The 25386-nt window shown below is 43.3% G+C and overlaps 1 protein-coding gene across 1 annotated transcript in view; it reads left to right on the forward strand.

Moving 5' to 3' along the window:
- LOC310877409 (neural-cadherin) overlaps positions 1–25386 on the forward strand; it is a gene marked incomplete at both ends in the record, with an annotated part of 328331 nt that overhangs the window by 238829 nt on the left and 64116 nt on the right. Inside the window, 2 exons of the mRNA XM_083791243.1 lie at positions 4705–4919; positions 23747–23874. Coding sequence (XP_083647369.1) covers positions 4705–4919; positions 23747–23874 — 343 coding nt within the window. The remainder of the gene's footprint in view (positions 1–4704; positions 4920–23746; positions 23875–25386) is intronic.

The raw sequence follows: 25386 nt of genomic DNA on the forward strand, positions 1-25386 counted from the left end.
GTTGTGTTCCGTTTGATATCCTTCTCCTATCACAGCAACTCACTAATCTTGCTGCTGTGTTTGCACAGCAAATATGGGAGTTTTTTTGTCATTGGTCATGTTTTCAAAATCTGAAATGCAGTGGGTGCATAGTCTGTCTTCTCTCGGGATACAGGTCTGCCTAAGACGGCCTTTCTCGATCGCAAGAATGTGCTCACTGAGTCTGTACCTAGTTAGTTGTTCTTTGTTTTGGGTCGGTCACGGTGCTCAGGTATTCTGCCACTGCATATTCTCTGTTTAGATAGCATTCTAGTTTACTCTGCTTTTGTGTTGCTTCTTTCCAATGGGTCAGGTAGTTTTCTTTTTGCTGTTTTATAATTTGGTTTAGTCCAATGGGTTTTCTATCTCGTGGCTCTGTTTGTGTTTGTTCCAGGGCCAGCTGGCTGAGGGGGCATCTCTCTAGAGTTTCGCTGTGTGTGAGTGCCTTGTTATGGAGTGCATCTACTGTAGGTCACTTTCTTTTAGGTGGTTGTAGAACTTAAGTGCTCTCTTTTTTATTTTGATTATGAGTGGGTATCGTCCTAATTCTGCCCTGCATGCATTTTTTGGTGTTTTTCGCTGGGTACGGAGAATGTATTTGCAGAATTCTGTGTGTAGGGTCTCGGTTTGGTGTTTATCCCATTTTTCAAGGTCATGGTTTGCTAATGGTCCCCAGATCTCACAAGCGTAGAGGGAAATTGGTTCTATCACAGAGTCCAGTATTTTAAGCCAGGTTTTAAATGGGATGTCTATTTTGATAGCATAGAATGCCCTTCTTGCCTTGTCTCTCAGGTCCTTTACAGCTTGGTTGTAGTTCCCTGTGCTGCTGATGTTTAGGCCAAGATAGGTATAGTTTTTTGTTTGTTCGAGTGGGATTGTATTTAGGAAGAATCTTTTTTGAAATATCATGTATTTTAGTCTTAGTTAGGTTCACTGCCAGGGCCCATGTCTGAGAGAATTTGTGTAGGAGATCAAGTTGCTGCTGTAGTCGTTCCTTGGTTGGAGACAGCAGCAGCAGGTCATCTGCGAAAAGTATGCATTTGATTTTATTTATGTGTTTGCCAAGGGGATGCCTGGAGCTTTAGACTGTTTTTGCTAATTCGTTGATATATATGTTGAAGAGTGTTGGACTCAGGCTGCATCCCTGTCTAACTCCTCGGCTTTGGGGGAAAAAGTCTGTGTGCTTTTCGCCTATTTTAACTGCGCATTTGTTGTTAGTGTACATTGATTGTCGACAAAGCAGGAGAATAATTAGCTTTTGTTTTTGTTTATTTGGTTGTCAATTACGGTGTTGAGAGTGTAAATGTGGTCTGATATTTTTGTAGAAAGCCAATTTGTGATTTGCTCAGGACATTGCTTTCTGTGAGGAAATTTAGAATTCTGTGGTTGAGGATCATGCAGAGGATCTTTCGAGGTTGCTGTTTACACAGATCCCGCGGTAGTTATTTGGGTCATATTTGTCTCCACTTTTGTGGAGTGGCGTTATCAGCCCTTGATTCCATGTGTTGGGGAAAATCCCAGAGCTGAGCACGATATTTAGGAGTTTTAATATGGCCAGGTCGGTGAATTTCATAATTTCTAGGAACTGTTCTACAGTCAATTAACTTGTGTAACTCGTGTTAGGGAGGGAAAGTGTATAAAATGTGTATAAAATTCCCACCAGACTGGTGGGAATTTTATTGCTAAAGAGGATTTGAGGGATTGGTTCTTTTTGCTAAAACTATTCATATTTCCTTTGAGGATTAGCATGATGTTGATGCAGGCAATTATTTTTACAGTACATCCATGTGCACACATGTGACTCTTCCACATACACAAATATTGATTTTTTTTTTAGAGATAGATAGATAGATAGATAGATAGATAGATAGATAGATAGATAGATAGATAGATAGATAGATAGATAGATATTGTGCTCTCAATTCATGCAGAACTGGACTGTGACTGGCATGGCCACAGTGGTCTGCCGGCCCCCTCTCCACACTTAATTTAATTTACTTTCAAAATGGTGCAAGAACTCTGTTATGTGTTGGGCCTTTGAGGATTTGTGTTGTTTAAAATAGATTACGGCATTTTATTTTTTATTTTTATTTTTTATTGATTTTTGAAGGGACAGACAGTAGGCTGACAGGAAACGGGAGAGAGATGGGGGGATGACATGCAGTAAAGGCCGTGTCGGGTCCAGGAGTCGAACCCGCGGCACACTGCGACTGGATTACCAGTCCGGTGCCCAGACCGTTACGCTACGGCCTGGGCACGGCATTTTATTAACCACACATTAACTATTCCTTTTGCCATATAGCACCAAATGCCATATAACACAAAATCAATTGCCTTTCCTAATGACTAACTTAAAAAAAGAAAAACAGGAGCGGGATGGGAGCGCAAGTAATTTCGGGTGGGAGCGGGATGGGATCAGGAGTCATTCTATGCAGTAGTGGGACAGGATGGGATTTTTTTTTTTACTCTGGCCCAGGATTGGGACAGGACAGGATTTTTTCTGTGGGAGTGGGACAGGACAGGAGCGAAAATCCACTCCCGTGTCAGTCTCTAGTGCACACACATTGTTTAAATCTGTGTTTGTGTGTGGTGCAAGCGCGTGTATGTGATGGAGGCAGCAGCGTGACTGGGATGAAGTGAGAACCGCTCCAGAGAACTTGTCAATGAAAACGTCTTTATTATTGTAACGTTATAGCGCTGGAATTGCCTTGCAGGAGTGGTATGGCCTAGAAGTGAGTCTCCTGTGTGTGTGCATATGTTTGGATCATGTAAAGTGTGCATTCAGGTTTTTCAGTGACAATAACAGGGGGGTGTGTGTGTGTGTGTGTGTGTGTGTGTGTGTGTGTGTGTGTGTGTGTGTGTGTGTGTGTGTGTGTGTGTGTGTGTGTGTGTGTGTGTGTGTGTGTGTGTGTGTGTGTGTGTGTGTGTGTGCGCGCGGGTGTGTGTGTGTGTGTGTGTGTGTGTGTGTGTGTGTGTGTGTGTGGACTGTTGCTGTGTGCATCGTTGCTGTGTGCATCGCATTGTACCACAATGCAAAGAGGGGCATGGTGACAGGAGCTGGCTTTGTACACCGTGCGCACAAAGCACGTAGAAGGAAAGAGAGCCCTAGCAAGCAAATGGGTAATGAATGGAGCAATGTTGTGTAAGAAGAGTGCAGGAGCTGGGACAGGAGGAGGGGGTGGAGCTTTGAGGAACAAGAAGAAGAATCAAAGGGAATGTTGTATTCTGTCAAAATAATACAATGGGTCCCGGTGAGTAAAGGTTGCACCAAACAGTATGCATGCACACGCAGGCAAACAATAAGCAGGAGAAAGAGAGGAAGGGGGCGTATTCTGAAACAAGATTGACCTATTTCAAAGTGTTTCGATTCAACGGCCACATCGGAGGGTGATTGTTGGTAGAGGCAGTGAGAGGTGAGGAAGAGAGAGCGCGAGAGAGAGAGAGAGAGTGAATGTGTGCATGCGTTTGAGCCATATACTGTAAAAAATATGGACAAAGCGTTCCCCGGGTCTAACATGAACGTAAAATGAAGCCTGAAATCCCTTGCATTCTAATGCACTGTAAATCGCCATCTTTCTAGATCCGTTTTGGACCAGCTGGCCATTGGCTAGCTCCGTTTGGGTCCAGCTGGCCATTGGCTGCCCAGACAACGAGGCGGGACTTCCCCCCTTCTTCTCTGTTGGTTTTTATTTTGTCACTAGAGGGGGTGGAGAAGACTCTTGAGTGGGAGGGGAATCTCGATCATAGACGGTAACGGTAGCCACGCCCCTCAGAACATACGCGACTTTATGGTCATTATTTTAATTAATGGGACCATAATTTTCCAAAAAGAATATTATGACATTAGAAATGAGACTTTAAACTAGTGACTGGAAGAAGAAAGTATTCATGACCATGTTTATTAAGGTAATACAGTCTAGGTGAAGTTGGGCCAAAATACATGGGCCTCTATGGGGCTATGGGGCTTTTTGGGTCCAGTCCAGCGCCACAACAGGCCATTATATGAACTACCGATTTCAAATGAGGCTTCACGAAATATCTGGCTGGTGTGAGCACTGCACGAGATAGACGAGGATTGTGTTTCCAGTGATGAGGTGTTTTCCCCCACGGTACTGTCACTAATGAGAACATCTGCATCAGAGAGAGATAGAGATGGCTGGAGGGTTGCTGGAGGAAGGATGGCTGAACACTGTATGAGAGGATAAAACAAATAGATTGCGAGATGGAGGGAGGGAGGGAGAGAGAGAGAGAGAGAGGGAGGGAGGGAGGGAGGGGGAGAGAGAGAGAGAGAGGGAGGGAGGGAGAGAGAGAGAGAGAGAGGGAGGGAGGGAGAGAGAGAGAGAGGAAATTAAGGGAGAGAAGATGGGCGGTTGAGAGAGTGATGGAGAGCGAGAGCTTGTTCTAAATGAGATGATTTGCATGATGTGATGGACAACATTGGACGTGTTTGTTGTACATACTGTGTGTGTGTATGTGCACATGTGTGCATATGCACGTGTGTGCGTGCGTGAATCTGCGCTGTGCGCATTTCGCAAATGTTTAACTGCATTTCCACAGCTCCAGAGGGAGTCAAATGAGGCCTGGAAATGTAAGGGCCAGAGCAGAGTAAAGAAGTAATAAAAATGACATGAGACTATTCTGTTTGGTAACTTATTGATATGTTTTGGCTCATGCTGCTCCCTATAGATGCCAGTGCCCGGCGCCGTTCGAGGGACCCGAGTGCCAGCAGACCAAGCACAGTTTCCACGGTAACGGCTATGCTTGGTTTCCGCCCATGCTGCCCTGCTTCGAGAGCCACGTGTCTCTGGAGTTCATCACCGAGGTGGCAGATGGCCTCCTGCTCTACAGCGGGCCCTTAGCTCAACTACAGGCCTGGGACCTCGAGGACTTCATGGCCATAGGTAAGAGAGATGGGGGTGGGGGTGCTGACAGATGGGTCAAATAAACAAACAAACAGAACTGTGTGTGTGTGTGTGTGTGTGTGTGTGTGTGTGTGTGTGTGTGTGTGTGTGTGTGTGTGTGTGTGTGTGTGTGTGTGTGTGTGTGTGTGTGTGTGTGTGTGTGTGTGTGTGTGTGTGTGTGTGTGTGTGTGTGCGTGTGTGTGTGTGTGTGTGTGTGTGTCAAAAACATGACCCACATGACCCCAATTTCAATATTCACTTTACAATGTATAATATGATAATATATAGGCCTAATACATATAAAAATATATACAGGCTATAATAAATATAATAATATGCTATCTAAATTAAATAAGTTTAGCCTTTGCATACACCAGTGCTATGGCAAGTGCTGCAGGAATAACATCTTTGTAGGCCAACATCAGAGTTTAGTACTCTGTGCGGGCAGTAACCAGCCAATGGAGGGAGTGGAGAAGGGGGAGACATGTGAGAATGTTGGCTGGTTGAAGACCAAGCGTGCTGTGGCATCATGGATCAATTGGAGAGGCTTAAGTGCACATGCCGGTAGACCAGTAAGGAGAGAGTCAATAGTCAAGTTTTTATGTGACTGATGTCTGGATAAGGAGCTGGGCTGACTCCTGGGTGAGGAAGGGTTTAATCCTTGAATGTTATAGACTGTGGACCTACAGGATTGAGTGACCGTTGTAATGTGTACTTTGAATGAGAGCTGACTGTCCAGGATAACACCAAGGTTCTTCTTCTTGACTGTTGGAACCGAAGCAATCTGGGAACCCATCGGCAAAAAAAAGAAATAAACAGCACCCTCTGCTGTTTGTTTCGCAGCACAGAATCTGTCCTTTGAGAGATTAGAACCGAAGTCACCAAGGCGTTGTCTATGGAAATAGTTAGATGCTGCGTGGGGCAGGACTTAGCTGGAAAGAAGATACGCTGGTCTGGGTTCAGCTTGAGGTGTTAAGAAGACATCCACTGTGAGATGTCAGCCAGGCATGAGCTCTTTCACCTGTGTAGCAGAGAGGGGGAAGGATAGAAACAGTTGTTTCATCGGCATGTCAGTGATAAGATAGATTGTAAGCACAGATGACAGCACCAACAGATTTAATGTACAGGGAGAAAAGGAGGGGGGCTAGTATAGATCCCTGTGGGACCCCATGCAGTTAGGAGGGTTTGGGGGGATGAAAGCAAACCTTGTCAAGAAACTTGGTAGGTCGGGTCGGTTAGGTAGGAGGAGAACCACTTTAGTGCTGTCCCAGTGATGCCTAGGTCAGCGAGAGTGTCCAGGAGCAGCTGGTGGTTCACTGTGTCAAATGCTGCTGATAGATCTAGAAGAATCAGGGCTACAGCGTGGGAGGCAGCCTGCAGCAGCATGTAGTGCTTCTGTGACTGCAAGGACTCAAGGAGTGCCGTTTCCATGGAGTGGGCCAGTTTGAATCCTGACTGGTTGGGATCCAGCAGGTTGTTCTGTGAGAAATGGAGAGAAAGCTGGTTAAAGACAACATGTTTAAGAGTTTTGGAATGAATGGAAAGGAGTTATTGCCATCTGAGGTGTCAATAGTTGGTTTAGATACAAAAAAGACTTGTGGGAGGTGCAAGTCATAGACTTCAAAAAGAGAGATAAACCTTCCAAGGAAGGGACTGCACATTCCAGGGAACAAAGAGAGATAAACCTTCCAAGGAAGGGACTGCACATTCCAGGGAACAAAGACGGATAACTTACTGCGTCATCAACGTAATTATTAGCATGACTCGTTTCGGCGTGAGCTTCGTCAGCACCGGCACCTGAAGGAACTCGTTGTGCTAATTTATCTCCCAAGTAGTGAATTTCAAGGACTGCGATGACTGCTTTCAAGGACTGCGAATTTCAAGGACTGCGATGACTGCTTTAGAAGATAAAACCTGAAAATAATAATATTTGGTAAAACAGATATGGCTTATACGAACTGAACGGCAAGCCAGACTGTCACCAAACACTGAAACATAAACATACAGTCACCAACACATCTAGCTGAAGTGATTTAATATGAAAAAGTATCTCAGTATCTCACCGCCTTGGCAGCATTGTTCAACTCTCTTGCCAATGAAGCCCATTGAATTGTGAGCAGCAGGTGGAATTATAGACAGAGAGAACAAAATGTCTTATGTGTCTCAGTATATTTAGTGTTTTAATCAGGGATTATAAAACCACTCAGTCTCTCTATCTCTCTCTCTCTCTCTCTCTCTCTCTTTCGGGAGAAATTATGTTGTCATCACGGGCCAAATCATGTGGGGAAGTGTGATACGCCGTGGGAGGTGCATGTGTGATGTGTCTTATGAGTAGGTGTATTGTAAAGATTATTGTGTATTGCTTTTGCTGGAGTTCACGTCTACAGCACACACGTGCGCGCACGCACGCACGCACGCATGCACGCACGCACGCACGCACCCATCACCGTACACTAAAATGATGGTATGATGGCTAGCTGACCAGGTCAGTCCACACACTATAATGCTCTCACCAACATGCTTATAAACTGCCTATAAAAAAGTGATTTCCCCCTTTAATAGGCCTATCATTTTCATCATTGATTCGTCACCTTTACAACGAGGTACAGCTTGTAAGGATCTGGGCATTCGTGGAATGAATAACTCAGCAAATTGTGTGGATTGGATGATCACACGGGTGATCACAGGCTTTAGTTCCGACACTATTATTGGTCACTCTGACAGTCATTAGACCAACAACCTACCTCAAACCCTAACCTAACCATAACCACAAGCACGGGAGCAGCGCATGTTCGAGCGCTAGTCCGACCGGTGTTCACACATGTCGGATTAATGCTCCGTCGGAATTACCATCGGATCCCGATCACACCATCCCACAGTAATAAGGAAAGAACAAAACAAACAGAATTGGCCATTTTTAAACTGTATTCATTTTACACATAGTGTCAGGCATCTCAGTAGTGTGTGGAAGATTCATACACAGACCTGTGAAATGATAGTGAAGGCCAACCACATTACAGGGGATTTTGGCTACCCACACATTTTGCTGTGTTGCTCATTCCACGAATGCCCGATCCTTCAACAATGAAAAGGAAATACAACACAATACCGATTGGTAATATTAAAGGGTAGAAATAATAGACCAATGTTAACTTTGTAAACCTTTTGCGGTCAAAGGCATTTTTCGGGTTTTCACCCAATGTGAAACCTGCCATTGCTGTGAAAGAACTCAACCTTGGATCCATCTGTCCAAAGCACATGTCACACTTCACCCCGGCTTTGTGTTATAGGCTGTGCATTAATATTCTCATTTGAGAGCCGAGGCAAGCTGTGCATTTATTTATTTGTTTATTTATGTTTGAGAAGAGAGGCTTATTTTTCATGCCTATCCTCATAGTTTTGCACTTTCTTTCGGATGGTTGACTCATGCGCTTTGATATTGGCTGATGCCAGTGTTGCCTGCAGATCCTTTGATGGTACCTTGCCGTTTGTACAGACTGTCTAGACATCTTGCGGTCTGCTCTTGTGCTGAACATGGTCAGATTGCCTGAGGGATGTCCAGTGGTCTGAAAGTTTAACTAAGACTTTCTCCCTCCAGCTAATACCCTCGTACCCTTTTCTGAATGTTCTAACGTTCTATTTTCAATTCGTTTTTTAGCTTTAGACACAATTTCCCATTTGTTTGGCTTAATGTTTTTATTTGATCAGTTTATGTAAAGTAATTTTTAGGGTGCAGAATATAACTATACAAATATGATATACTGTATTGTTGTTGTTGTTATTATTCATATTATTAGGGGCCAAGCACTACAGTGCGATGGCACCCTTTTGTATGTTAGTTATATTATTTTCTTATTCCACTGTTTCTTGGCAGTTCTGGCTTAACCATGCAACCATGCACCTGCTATTTTGGTGAGCAACACAAGAATTGAAGATGTGAAGACTCAAGAATGAGGTGTATTTGTCACTACTCATATCGTACACAAGCAGCAAAATACAAGTGGTCAAGTCCACACAGTACTATGCTAACACAACATAACAATAACAAAGATACACATCCACATACAGTAGTGGGCTATTAGGACTACTGTATTGTATAGTACTTCTCCCATGCATGGAATGAGCAGAGGAATGAGGGAGAGAGAGACATTTGATTGAAAGGCAAAATATGGCAGGGGAATGTTTTCGAGAGCGTGGGAGTGAGAGAACAGTTGGAACAAAGACAAAGTGTGAAGGAAAACAAGGCTGACAGGATGCTGCCAGTGATCATTCTGAGGATGTTAAGGTGATGCGTAGCTATAGCTTACCCCGAACAGACTTTCAACTCCGGTCTCTCCTACAACAGCAACAACAGCAAGCCATTTGATTATTGTGCATGCATTGGGGAGGGTGGGGGGAGTGAAAGGGAAATGTTTGTTACAAGCGAGTAATGTTTGAGGCAGACTTGGCATTTCAAAATTGAATACCCCCCGTCTACCGAACCTCTGGTGCTGCTGTATGTTGGCGCACAGGGTGGCGTGTGGCACATCAGCCATGTTCAATGAACACGACAGACAGATTGCTCAGTTCCCTTCATCGTGCAAAATTGACTGTGAGTATCATTGGCTTACACATCCATTCAGAGTTGCCTAAAAAAATTCAATCACGTGGAAAAATGTTGTCCTTACTGCTGCTGATGTAGACTAGACTTCATGTGTGAAACATAGCTGGAGAGGGATATTATTAGTGTGAGTGTCTTTGCAACGCTCAGGCAGGCACAGAGAGAACAGGTCCCTGTATGGGGCACAACATGTGGATGAGCAGCAGGTACAGCATGTTGTAAAAAGTCCACTATACCGATATGCAGTTTTTGTTTAGCATTCAAACATGCTGGTCCCCAGCCAAAAACATTGAGATACCAGTACCCCCCCCCTCTCTCTCTCTCTCTCTCTCTCTCTGTGTATACACATTGCATGCACACACTTATTGAGATGCTGCGGTTGGCCACTCCTAAGCCGCCTACTCAAGTGCCTTTCATCCAGCCGCAGGGCACCCATACCCAGCCAACACTGCTGCGTAGGCCAGAGAGGAAGGTGCATGTACTGTACCAGTATGCCTTGTGGCGTGCGTGCGTGCGTGCGTGAGTGTGTTTTCTAAAAGTAAATTGAGATAGAGGTGTTCCAAATGTCATAATGTATTAATTGTGAAGATTAATTTGTGAAGACTCAACCTTCTATAACAGCCTCAGGAGCTCACTGAGCAATTCAGCCTCAATTAGTAAGCCACTCTAGATGGACACATGAGAAGGCCATCCAAATACACAAATTAGTAATAGTCTAAAGAACAACTACATCAGAATAGCACTATCTCCTCCCCCTTGTTCTCACTCACGTATTGTCTTACTCCTGCTGACTTTCATTAAAACTGCCATGCATTACTTAGCCAAAATCAATATAGGCTTTGTAATATTTTACCATTTACAATTTAATTAAATTATCCACATTTGAGTGCCTTTTTTTTGTTGCTTTCTTTTTGCTTCACTAACCTGACTCCGCCAGATGGAAGAAGCTTGCTTCACAGTTGTTTCACAAGCTACATTGTGAACTGTCAGGTTAACGTATCGCATTGTTTGGATTATCTGTCAGGTAGACGTGTTTCTCTCTTGTTTTCTCACTATAGTTATAGTTTTTCTTTTTTGGTTCAACTTTTCTTATAATGAAATAATGTTGTCAGGAGTTTTGCTAAAATATTTGCTAAAATATCTTACATTTGGCAAGTAAGAGAATTGGACCACCACATGACTGAATGAGTTTTTTAGGATTTTATTGAATGAAGTTAGATTGCGCTCTTCACTACCGTCTGAATAGTTCTAATACACTAAACACAATCTACGCCCAAACAAAACGTAATTGAGTGCATGAAAGGCCTTAGCATGAAGAGACGAAGGCATTTTGGAATCAACCAGTGTATAAAGGCGCCACGCAGGTGTCACCACCAATCGCTAAATGAGGTGGGGAGTATCTGGAAACAGACTAACACAGATAATTTCACGAGGCCCGGGGCTTTTACATGCCTTTTACACTTCCTCGCTCAATAGAGAAGTTGGCTGGGTGTAGGCTCTGGCCGAGTATCAGAGGCATCACACATGCATGTGCACGTTACACCACCTAAGACTGATCCTCCGAAACAAGGCATTTGATAGTATACATCTATCTGTCTTTGGTCCAAACGAAAGCTATTTCCCCCACATCGGAGGCTTTGTTCACGAGCTGCGGCCTACATGCGGTATTCGAGGACATGGCTTCTGGAGGAGAAGAGAAGAGCGTGTCATGCATGCACACACACACACACACACACACACACACACACACACACACACACACACCTACTGTGTAGATGTGAGGACGTATACGCGCGGAAAACATGCACACACGTCTGTTCTCAATTAAGCTCAATTTCCACATGAGCTGTTTTGCAGTCTGACCCCCTGGCCTATAGCGCTGTGCCGATTTTCAAACAGAAAGTGCTGCTGGGATAGGGAGATCCAATATGTGTCAGCCGCAGGCTGGCTAGACGGCTGACGGATCATTTACACCAAAAACTCTCATGGTCTGCCCATTTGTGTGTGGGTGCGCGTGTGTGTGTGTGTGTGTGTGTGTGTGCCAATGTGATTTGTAATACTGTTTATGCAATCCATATGTTCTCAGTTTGACTCCTGAATCCCCTCAAAAAAAATTCATATTTAAGAGCCCCAACTCTGTGGGTGTTCGACCGCACCCCCCCCCCCCCCCCCCCCCCCGACAGACACGCACGCACGTACGCTCACACTCACTTTATCCCCCTTCTCTCTTTCTCCCTCTCTCTCTCTCTCTCTCTCTCTCTCTCTCTCCTTGTCTGTCTTTTGTGTGTGTGTGTGTGTGTGTGTGTGTGTGTGTGTGTGTGTGTGTGTGTGTGTGTGTGTGTGTGTGTGTGTGTGTGTGTGTGTGTGTGTGTGTGTGTGTGTGTGTATGGCGCTCCGTTAGTGCCAGGCTTAACACAAGACGCGTCGCTTGACCGCGTTAGATTTGCGCTGCGCTGCACTGCTCCGTGTGAACGTGTTAATTATCTCCCCATTCATTTTCAATGGGAACGCGCAACGCGCAACGCGGGCATGCGTAACGCATCAATCAACGCACGCATCAAGCAACGCGTGCCTTTATGCGTTTATGCGTTTTTCTCAAATATCGCGTCAATATTTTTTCAGTCAGTCGCACGCGATGCGGTCATGGGTGTGCAGAGCTGCAGTGCTTAGTATGCGTGCACGCGTGGCGCGTGACGATTGGTGTTTGTTTTTTTTGTCATGCGTCATGCGATGCGGTCATGGGTGTGCAGAGCTGCAGTGCTTAGTATGTGTAGCGTCACGCGCCACACGTGGCGCGTGACGATTGGTGTTTCACAGCACACACGCATGTGTGACCGTGTGCCCGTTATGTTGCTCAGCACGTACGTGTGCGTGAGCGTGTGTGTTCGCACGTGCGCGCGCGCGTGCGTGCGTAATAAATAAATAATAATAATAATAATAATAATGCCATATATACATATAATATAGATATCTGTATATTTTTTCTAATATTCCGAAGCATGGAATGCAGATTTAATAGTTTGTTAAATGAATTGAATTAATAGTTTTTAAATTAAATTAATTTCAGTCCCATTCAGTACCATTCACTCCCATTCAGTGTCAAATGTCTTTGTGCTCTGATATTATTTTAAAGACTCTGTGGCTGACCCTAAACCATGGTCTATTAAAAATAATAGGAATAAAACATTTTGCCTAAGTCACTTATTGCAGAAGTCATTTGGCCTAAATAACGTTTATAATTGCCTAAGTTAAAATGACATGTTCAGATATTGGCCTAAGTCATTTGATTCAGATATTGGCCTAAGTCATTTGATCCTTACATGTTACATGATTGACATACATCTTTATTTGTATGTCAATAGTCATATTTTTTCATATTTTTTGGAATTTAAATAATTAAGAAATATAATATATTCTACATTTGGCACAGTTTTTTTTCCGCTGTTCCAACACCGCAATGCCGTGCGCGCGTGCACAGACAGACAGACAGACAGACAATGTAATTCATTTTACAATATGGACTGAGGTGGAATCAAACCGCAAACTTTTATTCGCCGTTGCCAACAGTGGTGTCGGCAATGAAATTAAAACGAAGGTGTGGACTCGCATCACCAGCCAGGTGAACAGAGTCTCCCAAGTCGAGAGAACAAGAGCAGAGGTTTGTTTGACATGCTTCAATATACGGTACTTGAATATAGATTTGAATAATAAATATATATGTGATAACCTAGCTTTGGAAAAGCGCTAATTTATACCGTTCATTAGGTCAAGAAGAAGTGGTCGGATATCAAAATGTGTACGGAAAAAAAGCGTCCCAGCTCCGCCAGGCTCAGCTGCTGACTGGTGGTGGCCAGGTATGTTTTAAACTAAACTAGGTAGCCTGCATGCCTATATCATATACCAGTAACCAAAACCTATTATTGGACCATATAATTAGTACAATATTCACACATTCAAATACGGGTTGAAATATTTATTTATTATAGGCCAATCCAATGTCATTTCAGAGAAGGCTATAGCAGCGGTGAGCCGCGCCAGCTCACAGCAGCGGTGCGGGATCCTGCATGCAGCGCCCCTCTGCTCCTGCAGGACGGTCCCCCACGCCAGGCTCAGGAACGAGCCCGGTGCTCAACGACGTGGTCCTGGCCAGGCAGCGTGACATTGTCCAGGCCCTGAGGGACATAAATACAACATCCATAGTCAATCTCACGGCGAGTGTGGATAGAGTCGGCAGGCAACTGCAGAATAAATACAACATTTTTTGGGAGTAAACATTGTGCAAAGAGTATTTATTAAACGAGGGTCTTTTTTTGCTATATGCCTTGATTTTACATCGAGCTTTATAGGTGCATGCCCATATTTCAATTCGTTGCCTTTGCTGTTATATGCCAATGTTTTTAAACCATCTTTGAATGAAGTGAGAAAAAAGTGAAGTGCATTTTAACATGTGTAACGTATCTGGGCCAATTCCAAACTGTAGGCTATACTTTACTTACTTTTTTAGAACCGCCTTATGAGGTCCTCTCTCCTCTGTCTATAACCCTCGGGTAGGGGTTTTCCGGTGTGTGGTCAATGGGCATCGGCTCATCTGGTGGGAGCTGAAGGTCTGAAGGTCCAGGGGCACGCCATTGACCGGCAATATTGTGCAACACCGCACAGGACAATATGATGTTGCATGCCTTCACTGGCTTGTACAATATAGCGTGCCCCCATTGCTGCTCAAGCAAATCCACCTGCCTTTGATACAAATTAATGCATGAAACGTAAATATACAAATAATAAATGATGTCAGAAAATAAAGAGCTAGGCTACTACACATGTGACCAAAAGCATCTCACCCTTTAACAGGCCAATGCAGCGCTCTACTGTACCACGGGTTTTAATATGCGCAGCTTGGAACTGCATGCGCTCCTGGGCAGTCGCTGGATCCTGCAATGGCGTTACTAAATATAGTCAGCCATTGCTATAGCCTTTGTCACCTACAACACAAGTCCCACCGAAAATTTGGTAAATATAATACATTACAATACATTCGATTTAACACAGCCTATATACTCACCCACAAGGTCGCTCCTGCCGCCCAATGCACCTAACCTGACGCTGCCAAATGAGGGCGGTATTGGTCTGGCAGCGTCAGGTTACAATGCACCAGCCTCGAGTTGGATTCCTATATTCCGTTGCGGAATATATAGAAGTCATGAGACTCTCATGACTCCTTTCATGCCTCTCATGACTTCTATATATTCCACAACGGAAATATAGGACTAGTTATATATTAAGGACTAACTAGTCCTTAATATCTACGGAAAACCCACCAATAAGCCCTTATCCGTTTTTCTCAAGCAATGACAATTTCACTGGAGCGCAGCGCTATATGCACGCAGACAGCACATGATACAGGCCTACATCCCGTCCCAAACACTGAGGACAGTGAGGAGGTAAAGTAAACTTGTTTATAATGTGGCAAGAAAAATATATTCCAATTACTTTTCGGTGCGCACTCACCATGAATCCAAGCAGAGGTCCTCACAAGTATAGGTAAAACACCGCCGCCACAGTCCCAATGGCCCGTCGCGCAAAAAGTTGATATTTAACATTGGCTATAATCTGCCAAATCTCAACCGATTGGTATAATTCCAAATGGTATACACTCAATGCAATTTATATTTTCCATTTTTCATGGGCGTATAAGTCATAGAGCCAGAGAAAGGAGAGATATGGTATAGGAAGCACTAAGCCCTGTTAGCCATGCAGCCTATTATGTTTCATGAGCTGTGGTGGCTTCACTGATATTATATCAGTGAAGCCTGACGTTATAAGAAGATAACGCCCCTGCATGACACCCCCCTGGCCACCGTATAGCGCATTGACAGGTCTGTCTGTCTGTCTGTCGTAGCATGCAGATAGACAGATAGGGGGGGGGGGGGGCAGTTTGACAACAGCGGCTGACACATGTTCATTGATGATGATTAATAGGCCTACTGTATATGCTACTGTGCTGCTGGATCGTCGATAAATGGACTATAGGCCTACTGGACTTTGATGTTATACTGCACGGATATAAGCGAACCAGTTTATCAATGTTGGATAGTTGGATACCTGCATGCGCTCTTTGCATGTGCACGGCAGATGGAGAGAGAGAGAGAGAGAAAGAGAGAGAGAGAGAGAGAGAGAGAGAGAGAAATGAGCTCCGTTCATTGGCTTTATAGGCAAGTGCAGAAGGTTTATAACGACAGGTGCCCACCTTAGAGTAGCCTATATATATTAACTTATTATTATTGGCTTATTATTTTGCCAGCGGGTGCTTTGGCTCTTGCGCGGAGTTGACGCCGTTGTCTATAGGCCTACGTGCCAGGATGATTTTAAATAAATATGTCTCTGTCTCTGCGTCTCTAGAGCTATAAAATATATAGCACACATCATGTGTGACACATGTGTGCACACACACACACACACACACACACACACACACACACACACACACACACACACACACACACACACACACGAGATTCTGACAGAATGCAGCGGCGCATTCTTAAAATAAACAGATATACAAGCTTATAGTGTACCATAGCGTACATACCAGCATACTTACCGTTCAATAATAATTAGCATGTATTATTATTAACGAAAAACAAGCAGTTTTTTCAAACAGTTGTTTGAAACAAAATGGTTGCTGCTTCTGATTAGTTACTAACTTTACTAGACCAATTTAAAATAGTATTAGATGTTTTTCGTTAATAATAACTTATGCTAATTATTACTGAATAATAGGCCATCAGTGGCCACCGGTCGACTCCATTTTGCGCATTACGGCGCCTAGATTGAAATGACCACATTAATCAACAATAGACCATACTGTTCATTGAAAATAGCTGCAAAATCACTATAGTTGTGATGGGATAAAGTAGACCTTTTAAGTATAGTTACCAAGTAGGCCTACCATTAACCCCGCGATGCTGAGCGTGTGTTCCAGCTAAACCTAAGGGTAGGTCTATAGATTTTTAGGGTTAATTATTAGGACCCGATTTTTAATTTCATTCAGAGGGAGAGTCAAGGTATATATTTTATATATAGTGAAACATACATTTCATCGATATCCTTCATCGTCTTCATTTCTTTCATAGTTAAAGCAATTGCTAAGTGGTCTATTGTCTAAAAAAAACACACACAAGCATGAACAGTAGACATCTATTCATCATTATTTATTTCAAATCAAAATACAAACCACTGTCACCAACTCGTCTCGAAGTTCGCGCACACACACACACACACACACACACACACACACACACACACACACACACACACACACACACACACACACACACACACATGTTATTACAATAAAAATAGCAATTCTGTTATTTGTGTAATGTGTAGGCTATATAGCCTACAAGTATGTATTTATTATATGAAGAGGGCTGCGCTATGGCGATTCACTTGTGTGAGTGGAGGCGGGGGGCTTGGAATGGATTACTGACTGTGCAGGCAGAGAGAAGTGAACGGGTCACGGTACCGCTGGCTGGCCTCTGTTTTGCGGCGCAACAAATGAGCTTCTGCTTCAGTTCATAATGCTAAATGTTTTATAAATCAATCGGATTATCAAACGATAGACTGCAACATGACAAAAACAGTTGCACTGAGCCATCTCGTTAAACCCAGCATGGCTGCGATGAATAACCTAATCATTAGACCTAATCAACGTCATATAGTCACCAACCGATCCATATAATTCTGTAGTGTATGATCTGACCACGCAATGTTACAGTCCACTGCAGGCTATTTGATTTACAAAATGATTAGTATTATAACCGCCGTCCCTCAGTGCGGCAGCGGCGCTCCTCGTTATATGTGTCAGATTTAAAATAACAGAGCTGTCTCTAAGCTCTAAGCTCGAGACACGCCATGAGCGGGTGCATGGATATATATGTAGGCTATGTTTGTTCTTTTGGACACCGAACGGGGACGATACTTGGGGTCTTGGACATAGCTTCACTTCAGAGGAAACGGGGAGCTACTCACCAGTCACCACCACTGGAAATGGAATCCATTAGAATGATATGGAAATGGTAGGCTACATTAACAGTCTAAAGTGAGCTACAAAAAACCTATATTTCGGCGATAAGTCCATTGAACTCCGTTCTCACTCTCACACAGACACACACTGAAAGAAAAAAAAATAGATACATAGGTATAGAGAGAGAGGGGGGAGAAGTGAGACGGGTTGCTGTTCGGTGTGGAGTGAGTGATTGATTGATTGATTGATTGATTGATTGATTGATTGATTGATTGATTGATTGATTGCGCGGTTATTATTATTATTTATTATTATTAATTTAAATAATAATAATATTTTTTATTAATATTTATTAATATTTATTAATATTTATTAATATTTATTATTATTATTTATTATTATTATTTTTATTATTATATTATTTTTATTATTATTATATATGTATATATATATATTTATTTATTCATTTTTTAAATATTTTTTATTATAATAATAATTAATAATTCATATTAATATTTTTTAAATATTTTTTAATATTTTTTAAATATTGTTTAGGCTACACGACGCGACAACACGACGCGATGCAGTACAGTACACAGAACGCGAACGCGAACGCGTTCTGCAACGCGGTGCAGAGCTGCAAGCCACAAAGCATGCGTCAAAGCATGCGTCAAAGCAGCGGTGCCATACTGCGCGAAACGGACGTATGCACGCACGCACGCGTGATTAAAAAAACTCAACGCGGCCATGCGCAGTGCAAATGCTGTATGGTTTTTGTGGCACTTGCGCAGAACGCACGCACGCACGCATTAAAAAAATCTAACGCGGTCACGTGTCACGTCTTGCGTTTAGGCTGGCACTAACGGAGCGCCATAGTGTGTGTGTGTGTGTGTGCGTGCGTGCGTGCGTGCGTGCGTGCGTGCGTGAAGATGAGACCTAGGAGAGTTGAGATAGAGGGGGGGCAGGGTGGGGGAGGTTGCAATGAATTAGGCATGAGGAGCAACAGCATGGCCCAATGGCTTGGACAAGCCGTTTAAGAGCAAAGTCTTGTCGTAAGCGGAGTCGACTGCCGGGTTGTGTCTGCCGCTGTCCCACAGCATTTAAGAAGCATGCCAGTTATAGCCCCCATGAAGATGCTCCCGCTCTGATCATAATGGCCTCCACTCCTCTCTGCACTAAGCTTTCATTGCCTCCTCTCCTGTCACCATGGCTCTGGCTGCATTTCTCTCTCTCTCTCTCTTGCTCTATCTTGCGCTCTCTCTCTCTCTCTCTCTCTCTCTCTCTCTCTCTCTCTCTCTCTCTGTCTCTTCAGGCCAATTTAATTAATTTCAACTGCTGGCAAAGGTGGTAGTTATATATTTTCTAATGTGTTGTGGTAAAACATCACTGCATTTTCACACAGTAAGACCCAGGGTGTGAAAGAGCATTACTTTATGGTAAAAGTGTTAGGAAAAACCCAAAATGAATCATTGACACGACACAATAGAAACGAAGTCCAAGCCAGATGTATGAGTTTTCAATGATAATCCATTTTATTGGGGAGTAAGAATGAGTCCAAAACAGCAATCAGAAAGTTCTCCCAGCCCAGGCGGTGGCGTAACCGTCTGTGCACCCGACTGGTAATCCAGTCGCAGTGTGCCGCGGGTTCGACTCCCGAGCCCGACACGGCCTTTACTGCATGTCTTCCCCCATCTCTCTCCCGTTTCCTGTCAGCCTACTGTCTGTCCCTTCAAAAAACCAATAAAAGGCGTAAGCCGCAAAAAAAAATAAAAAATAAAGATGAGTCAGCAGACTTCTTTTATAGTACAGTCATAAAAACAAGCCTTTGACACCAGGAAGTGAACCTTTCTGGGGTCAGAGGTTTACAATAGTTAATCAATCTCCGTCTAGGGCATCACACCGTACTAATTAATAGGACGGAGACCTCCGTCTGGGGCCCCTAAACTGTTCTGACGTCTGAATGATAGGAGATCTTCAAATGGTGAGAGTGCTTTCCTGTAATTCCGACATCGGAATGCAGTCAGCAGTTTCTCAGAGGGTTTCTCAGAGGGAAGATACAGTATGTAGGGCGTCGGTGAAGGACGGGTCATTAATTAGAAACAGGTTGAGGCATCTATTTGGGCAGAGTTGGACACTGTCGAGCTTTCAGAGTTACAGTGACATGTGGGTGTCAAGAGTGGTAGATGAGTACATGAACTGCATCATTCACAAACAATAAACAAAATAAAGCTATCAGAGATGCGCAGTGTCTAGTGGTGGCTACCCATATGGTGCCGGCTAGACGCCGTATCTGTGCGGCATGGGCGGTAGTCTTTCCATTGACACTGTCCAGGTGTTGTTTAAAGTGTTCTGTTGAGCTTCACTCCAAGATATGTAGGGGAGGGACTGTAGCCGGGCATCGTCAAACATGATGTTGATTTCACGGGTTGCTTCCCTGTTGTAGAGGTGGAACATTTTCGCTACTGTCTTCTCAGGATGGCTTAACTCATAACATCATCATCAGAACTCATAATATGAAATATAAAAGGTATCAATAGGCTAGTTGTATTGTTAATAATAATATCCATAATTAGGGCTCCTAGTCTAAACCCGTTCTCAAGGACATTATTTAGGTAGCACACACGTATTTTGAATGCCTTCGGCATAGTTCAAATGAGCCATTTTAATCTAGATTGATCTAGATTAACTCCAGGATTGCAGTGAGAATAAAATAAAAATATGTATCTATACCCACCCCCAATAAGTACATATTGATGCCGATACGTTTGTACTTTTACTTGAGTACATTATGACTTGTAACGGAGTACATCTACAGTACATTGCAGTATTTATACTTTTACTTAAGTAAAACAATTGAGTACTTTTTTCCACCACTGATTGTAGTTAATTTTTTGTATGAATTATGTTTTGTGAGGTTTGATGTAAAAGGCCTGTCTAAAAGGCCTGTCTAATTCCTTTTACCAATTAAGGCCAGCCAATGAGTGACGAGAATGTGTTGAGAAAGTGACGACTAGTTGCAGCGTCTCGTTACTGATCAGCTCTGTGAACTAAACTAAAAGTTTGCTTCTTGTTCCTGATTTACGATTTGTTTTTCATATTCATTTTTGCGCTGCCATTTGTTTCTCTCTCTGACTCATATCTGGCTTGTCATCTTCCCATCTGACTGTCTGGCTTCCTTTTCTCTCTCTCTCTCTCTCTCTCTCTCTCTCTCTCTCTCTCTCTCTCTCTCTCTCTCTTTCTCTCTCTCTCTCTCTCTCTCTCTCTCTCTCTCTCTCTCTCTCTCTCTCTCTCTCTCTCTCTGAACTTTCTCTTCCTGCTCGCCTCTCTCCATCTGATATAATTACCTCCTGCCTCTCTCTGTTTCTCAAATACCGTCTTCTGCTCTGGACAAAAATGTGACGTCAACTTCCACAACAAAATGTCCTCAATCCTCTCATGCTATTGGCACAGTTTCAATCTATTTACCTGTGTGTGTGTGTGTGTGTGTGTGTGTGTGTGTGTGTGTGTGTGTGCATACAAACATGTTTATATCCTTAAAACAGTGATAGATGACGTTAAGCATGAGTCTTGTAAACTGTGTCCCTTGACTTCAGAAACACATACGTCTGGCAAAGTATTGTGCTGTATCTGCTATAATTGACAGCCTCCATATACTGTATGGTGGAGACGCTGTCACTTATAGTTATACCCAATTACCTATCCATTACATCGAGTGCCTATTGTATCATGAAAACTTATGCCACGATATTGTGAATGTAACCTTACTGCACCTATTATATATACAGTACCGGTGTATATACAGTATATATATTTATACCTACACACATGTGTGTGTGTGTGTGTGTGTGTGTGTGTGTGTGTGTGTGTGTGTGTGTGTGTGTGCGCGTGTGCGTGCGCGCGTGCGTGCGTGCGTGCGTGCGTGCGTGCGTGCGTGCGTCGTGGGATACAGATAGAGAGAGCTAGTGTGTGATTATTCATGAAAAGCTCTTCTCAATCAGACTCGGACAGGTTTTCTTTGTGCCTCTGACCAGCTGCCAGGTCCTACAGTACATATTTCTGGACCGGCAACACCATCCCAATGGGGCTGCATGCAGGTCACAGAGAAAGATATGAGACTCCAGGAGAGAGGAAAGCAGGGGAGGGGGAGAAATGATCAGAGAACTAAGGTGTTAGCCTAAGGGAAGAGTAATTGAATTAGATATCTCAATAGGAACACATAAATTATGGGTACCCTGAATGAATAATAGAGACCCCAGGAAAAGTAGCTGCTGTCATATACAGCAAGCTAATGGGGATCTAATAAATAAATCAAAAATAGAGAAGGGGACAGAGTTGATGAGCAATGATGATGGATACGTTCATTGAAGGCGACCAGCATTGGAATGAATTGATATTTTGTGTGTGCGTGTGTGCGTGCGTGCGTGCGTGCGTGCGTGCGTGCGTGCGTGCGTGCGTGCGTGCGCGCGCGCATCTGCATCCATGCATGTGTGTCCATATCATGTGAGAGAAAGAGACAAACACCTGTGTGTGTGTGCTTTACAAATTTGTCATCAAGATATTTCCTTCAGTAGATAGTTAATCCTGATGAACAATGCAATACAAGTAACGTACAGTAATAGAGGGATTAAGTGTCATGAACATGGTGGTTGTAGAAGATGTGTAGTAGTATAAATGAAAATGGCAATAACAAAAGAGGGAAGTTGAGGCAGGAGATAGACTAGAGACATATGAGATGAAAGTGAAAAGTGCATAGAAACATTGAAATGTGCATCAAGGTGGATGATGAAAGCCCAGACAAAGTCAGAGACGTAGTGTAGGGCCTACACTTCGTCTCTGACTTTGTAGGTAGCCTACACTGTAGGCTACCACCTTGAAGAGCGAGGGGAAACAGTGTGAATGCCAATATCCTCCATTCTCACAGAAATTATACTCTCTGGAAGTTACAGACACGTTACATTCCACCACCACTGTTTCCAGATGTATTATACATTTTATTAAGTCATTAATGTATTTTCTTTCTCTCACAGTTCCACCGGCTGTGTAAAGAGTTTGTAAAATGCAATTTAAAAGGGGAATTCAAACACTTAACCTTAGCAGCATTAGTGCTATTCATCAGCCATTGAGCTGTCCATGACTCTCCCAGGACTCTAAAGCCAGCTTCATACTTCCACAAAGAGTTGAGAGCTTAGTAGGTCTGCTATTTTGTGTGGGTGACGCCGTTGCAACGGATCATAATTTTGGTGTTTAACAAAGAATAAAGGTTGAGAAATAATGTGCTATGGGCCAAAAAGAGCAAATAGCGGTTCTGTTTCTCAGAGTTCATCATTATGAATCATTTCAAATAAGGAACCTATGGGAAACACTCACCGATTACATTGCAATTGACCACAGAATTATTATGTTATCACTCTCTGGAACAATTGGAACAGACCTTGGGCAGCCCCGTACAAATAATCAGGCGTTCAATTAGCCAGGGTCTTAGGTTATGGATTCTACACTTTGAGGGAGTCACTTATTGTGAGTCGCTGAGCAAATTAGGCATCCGTGTGCAAAGCACACTCCAAGCTGAAAGAATTAAACCCTAAATGTAAAGTGCTTTATGTCTTGGTAAACTCTACAATTTCAGCCTGATGATGGATTGCCAGATCTTGGCTGGTAGACGCACACTCCCATAATGCTTTGCATAGCGCAGAGCACACAAGCAGACTCGGACGCTTCATTAACTTTTAATTTCCCATTTGAATAAGTCAGAAAATAGAACAACTTTTTGGTTTTTTTATACGTTTATTGTCTACTCTGAGAAGTGAAGAAATAATAATTGCATTATGCCAGGCTGTGCAATAATCGTTTTTAAAGTTGGAGGAGGTACAAGAGGAAGCAGCTTTGACAGTTTGACTGGTGATGTTGTGCTGCTTGGTTTCAACGGCTCCAGTGACGTAGAGCACATTTGCATGCGTCAGTCGATTTGTCTTTGTCATAACTGTGTTCCCTTCTAAATGTGCACATTCACTTGCCACCTGCATAATTAGGCAAATGCAATCACAGGAAAAGTCATTCTCAGCTCTCACTCACTCTTGCTTTTACTTCTCCTTTTCCCGCCTACTCACTCACTCTCACTCTCTCTCACTCTCACTCTCTCTCTCTCTCTCTCTCTCTCTCTCTCTCTCTCTCTCTCTCTCTCTCTCTCTCTCTGTCTCTGTCCAGAGCTAATAGATGGCACCCCCACCCTCAAAATCAACCATGGCTCAGGCACGTTGGTGCTACAGTTGCCTGGCAACGTGAACGTGGCAGACAGGAGGTGGCATCGGCTTGATGTCCGCAGCAACAGCAAGGTATGAGTCTCCAAACGCTGAGCAACAGCCAGGATTTATTGAGAATACTGTACGTGAATATATATGGAGAAAAAAAGAAAATCTTTACATACTGTAGGTCCTTGTTTTACTCGTGCATGGATCACCAATGGAAACTAATCTCAAACGGTATACGGAAAGACAAAAAGTGTGCTAATATCTATGAGACACACACACATTGCCTCAAAAACAACTGTTCATTTTAAACACGTATGTGCTAAGAGAGTGTGAATGATGAATTCAGACAGCTCACACGGTCGTTGGCCACATCAAGCCAAGATTCACAAGCATCAGTGAAGTGCCAATAATCACAGTAAAGAACACCCTTGAACGTATAATATTGCATGGGGGGGGGGGGGGTATTGGCGTGAACATGACGTATTGGCAAACATTGACGTACAATATGACAATAATATTGTCAAATCAGGTCTGATTCAACATGATTCCATTCATTCCTTTCTGCTTCAGTGGACTCATATATTTTGTGCACAGTGTAATATATTTTTAAGTGCATTTGGAACATTACTTCTTTATATCCAACTAACAGCCCCAGGTTATTATTATTTCACTTTCGATTTGCTCATCTCAAGACTACATAAAGTATAGGTCGTCATCATATATAATGTTAGTTTTGGGGTCAACGCCTCAGTCCGATCCATTTGAGAGTTTAAAAGAAGATGCCGTTCAGTCTATAACATGGTCCATTCCACCTATAGGGCAGCTCTCAAATCATAGATGGAGGGTGGAAGTACCAAGCAAGGCGGTTGCAACAACAAGTCCTGCTTAGATGTCTGTGTGGAAACTGTGGTTCTATAAGCAACAATTTCAAGTTCAATGAAAATCAACACTCTGCCTGAAAGCACATTTAAAACATGGTCTCATGTCGACGGCTGCAACATGAATAATTAACACTCAAACATCGTATGCTTTTTCTTCCAAAGAGCATACCAGTATCATCGTGATTCACGTGGGGAACACATGCCTGCAGATTGTGTGTGTGTGTGTGTGTGTGTGTGTGTGTGTGTGTGTGTGTGTGTGTGTGTGTGTGTGTGTGTGTGTGTGTGTGTGTGTGTGTGTGTGTGTGTGTGTGTGTGTGCGCGCGTGTGTGCGTGCGCGAGCGTGCAGTGCGACCGACTAACCAACTTATATCTCACAACTTTCAATTATTTATCAGTTGCAACCGAAGCGTGATTATTTTGTTCATTTGTTCATTCAGTTCAATAAAAATCAACCTCATGGTCAGCCTCACATTGACATGCATGCATGCTGTCAGAAAATACAATCATACAAACACGTAATTACAAGAAGGCATCTTGAATGAATACGGTGAGTCACAGAGCCATGCACCTCATAATGTGATGGGGATGCAGTGCTTGCCTCATTCACACCTCAAGTCTATTCACTACAGCTGAATAGTTTGTAGAAAGATACTACAGGCATAATCTGGATGGATGGTCACAGTACCAAGGTTGACCACAAGAATGTCACAATAGG

The sequence above is a fragment of the Protomyctophum parallelum genome (assembly GCF_964188405.1).
Source record: "Protomyctophum parallelum genome assembly, chromosome: 2".
Lineage (NCBI taxonomy): Eukaryota > Metazoa > Chordata > Actinopteri > Myctophiformes > Myctophidae > Protomyctophum > Protomyctophum parallelum.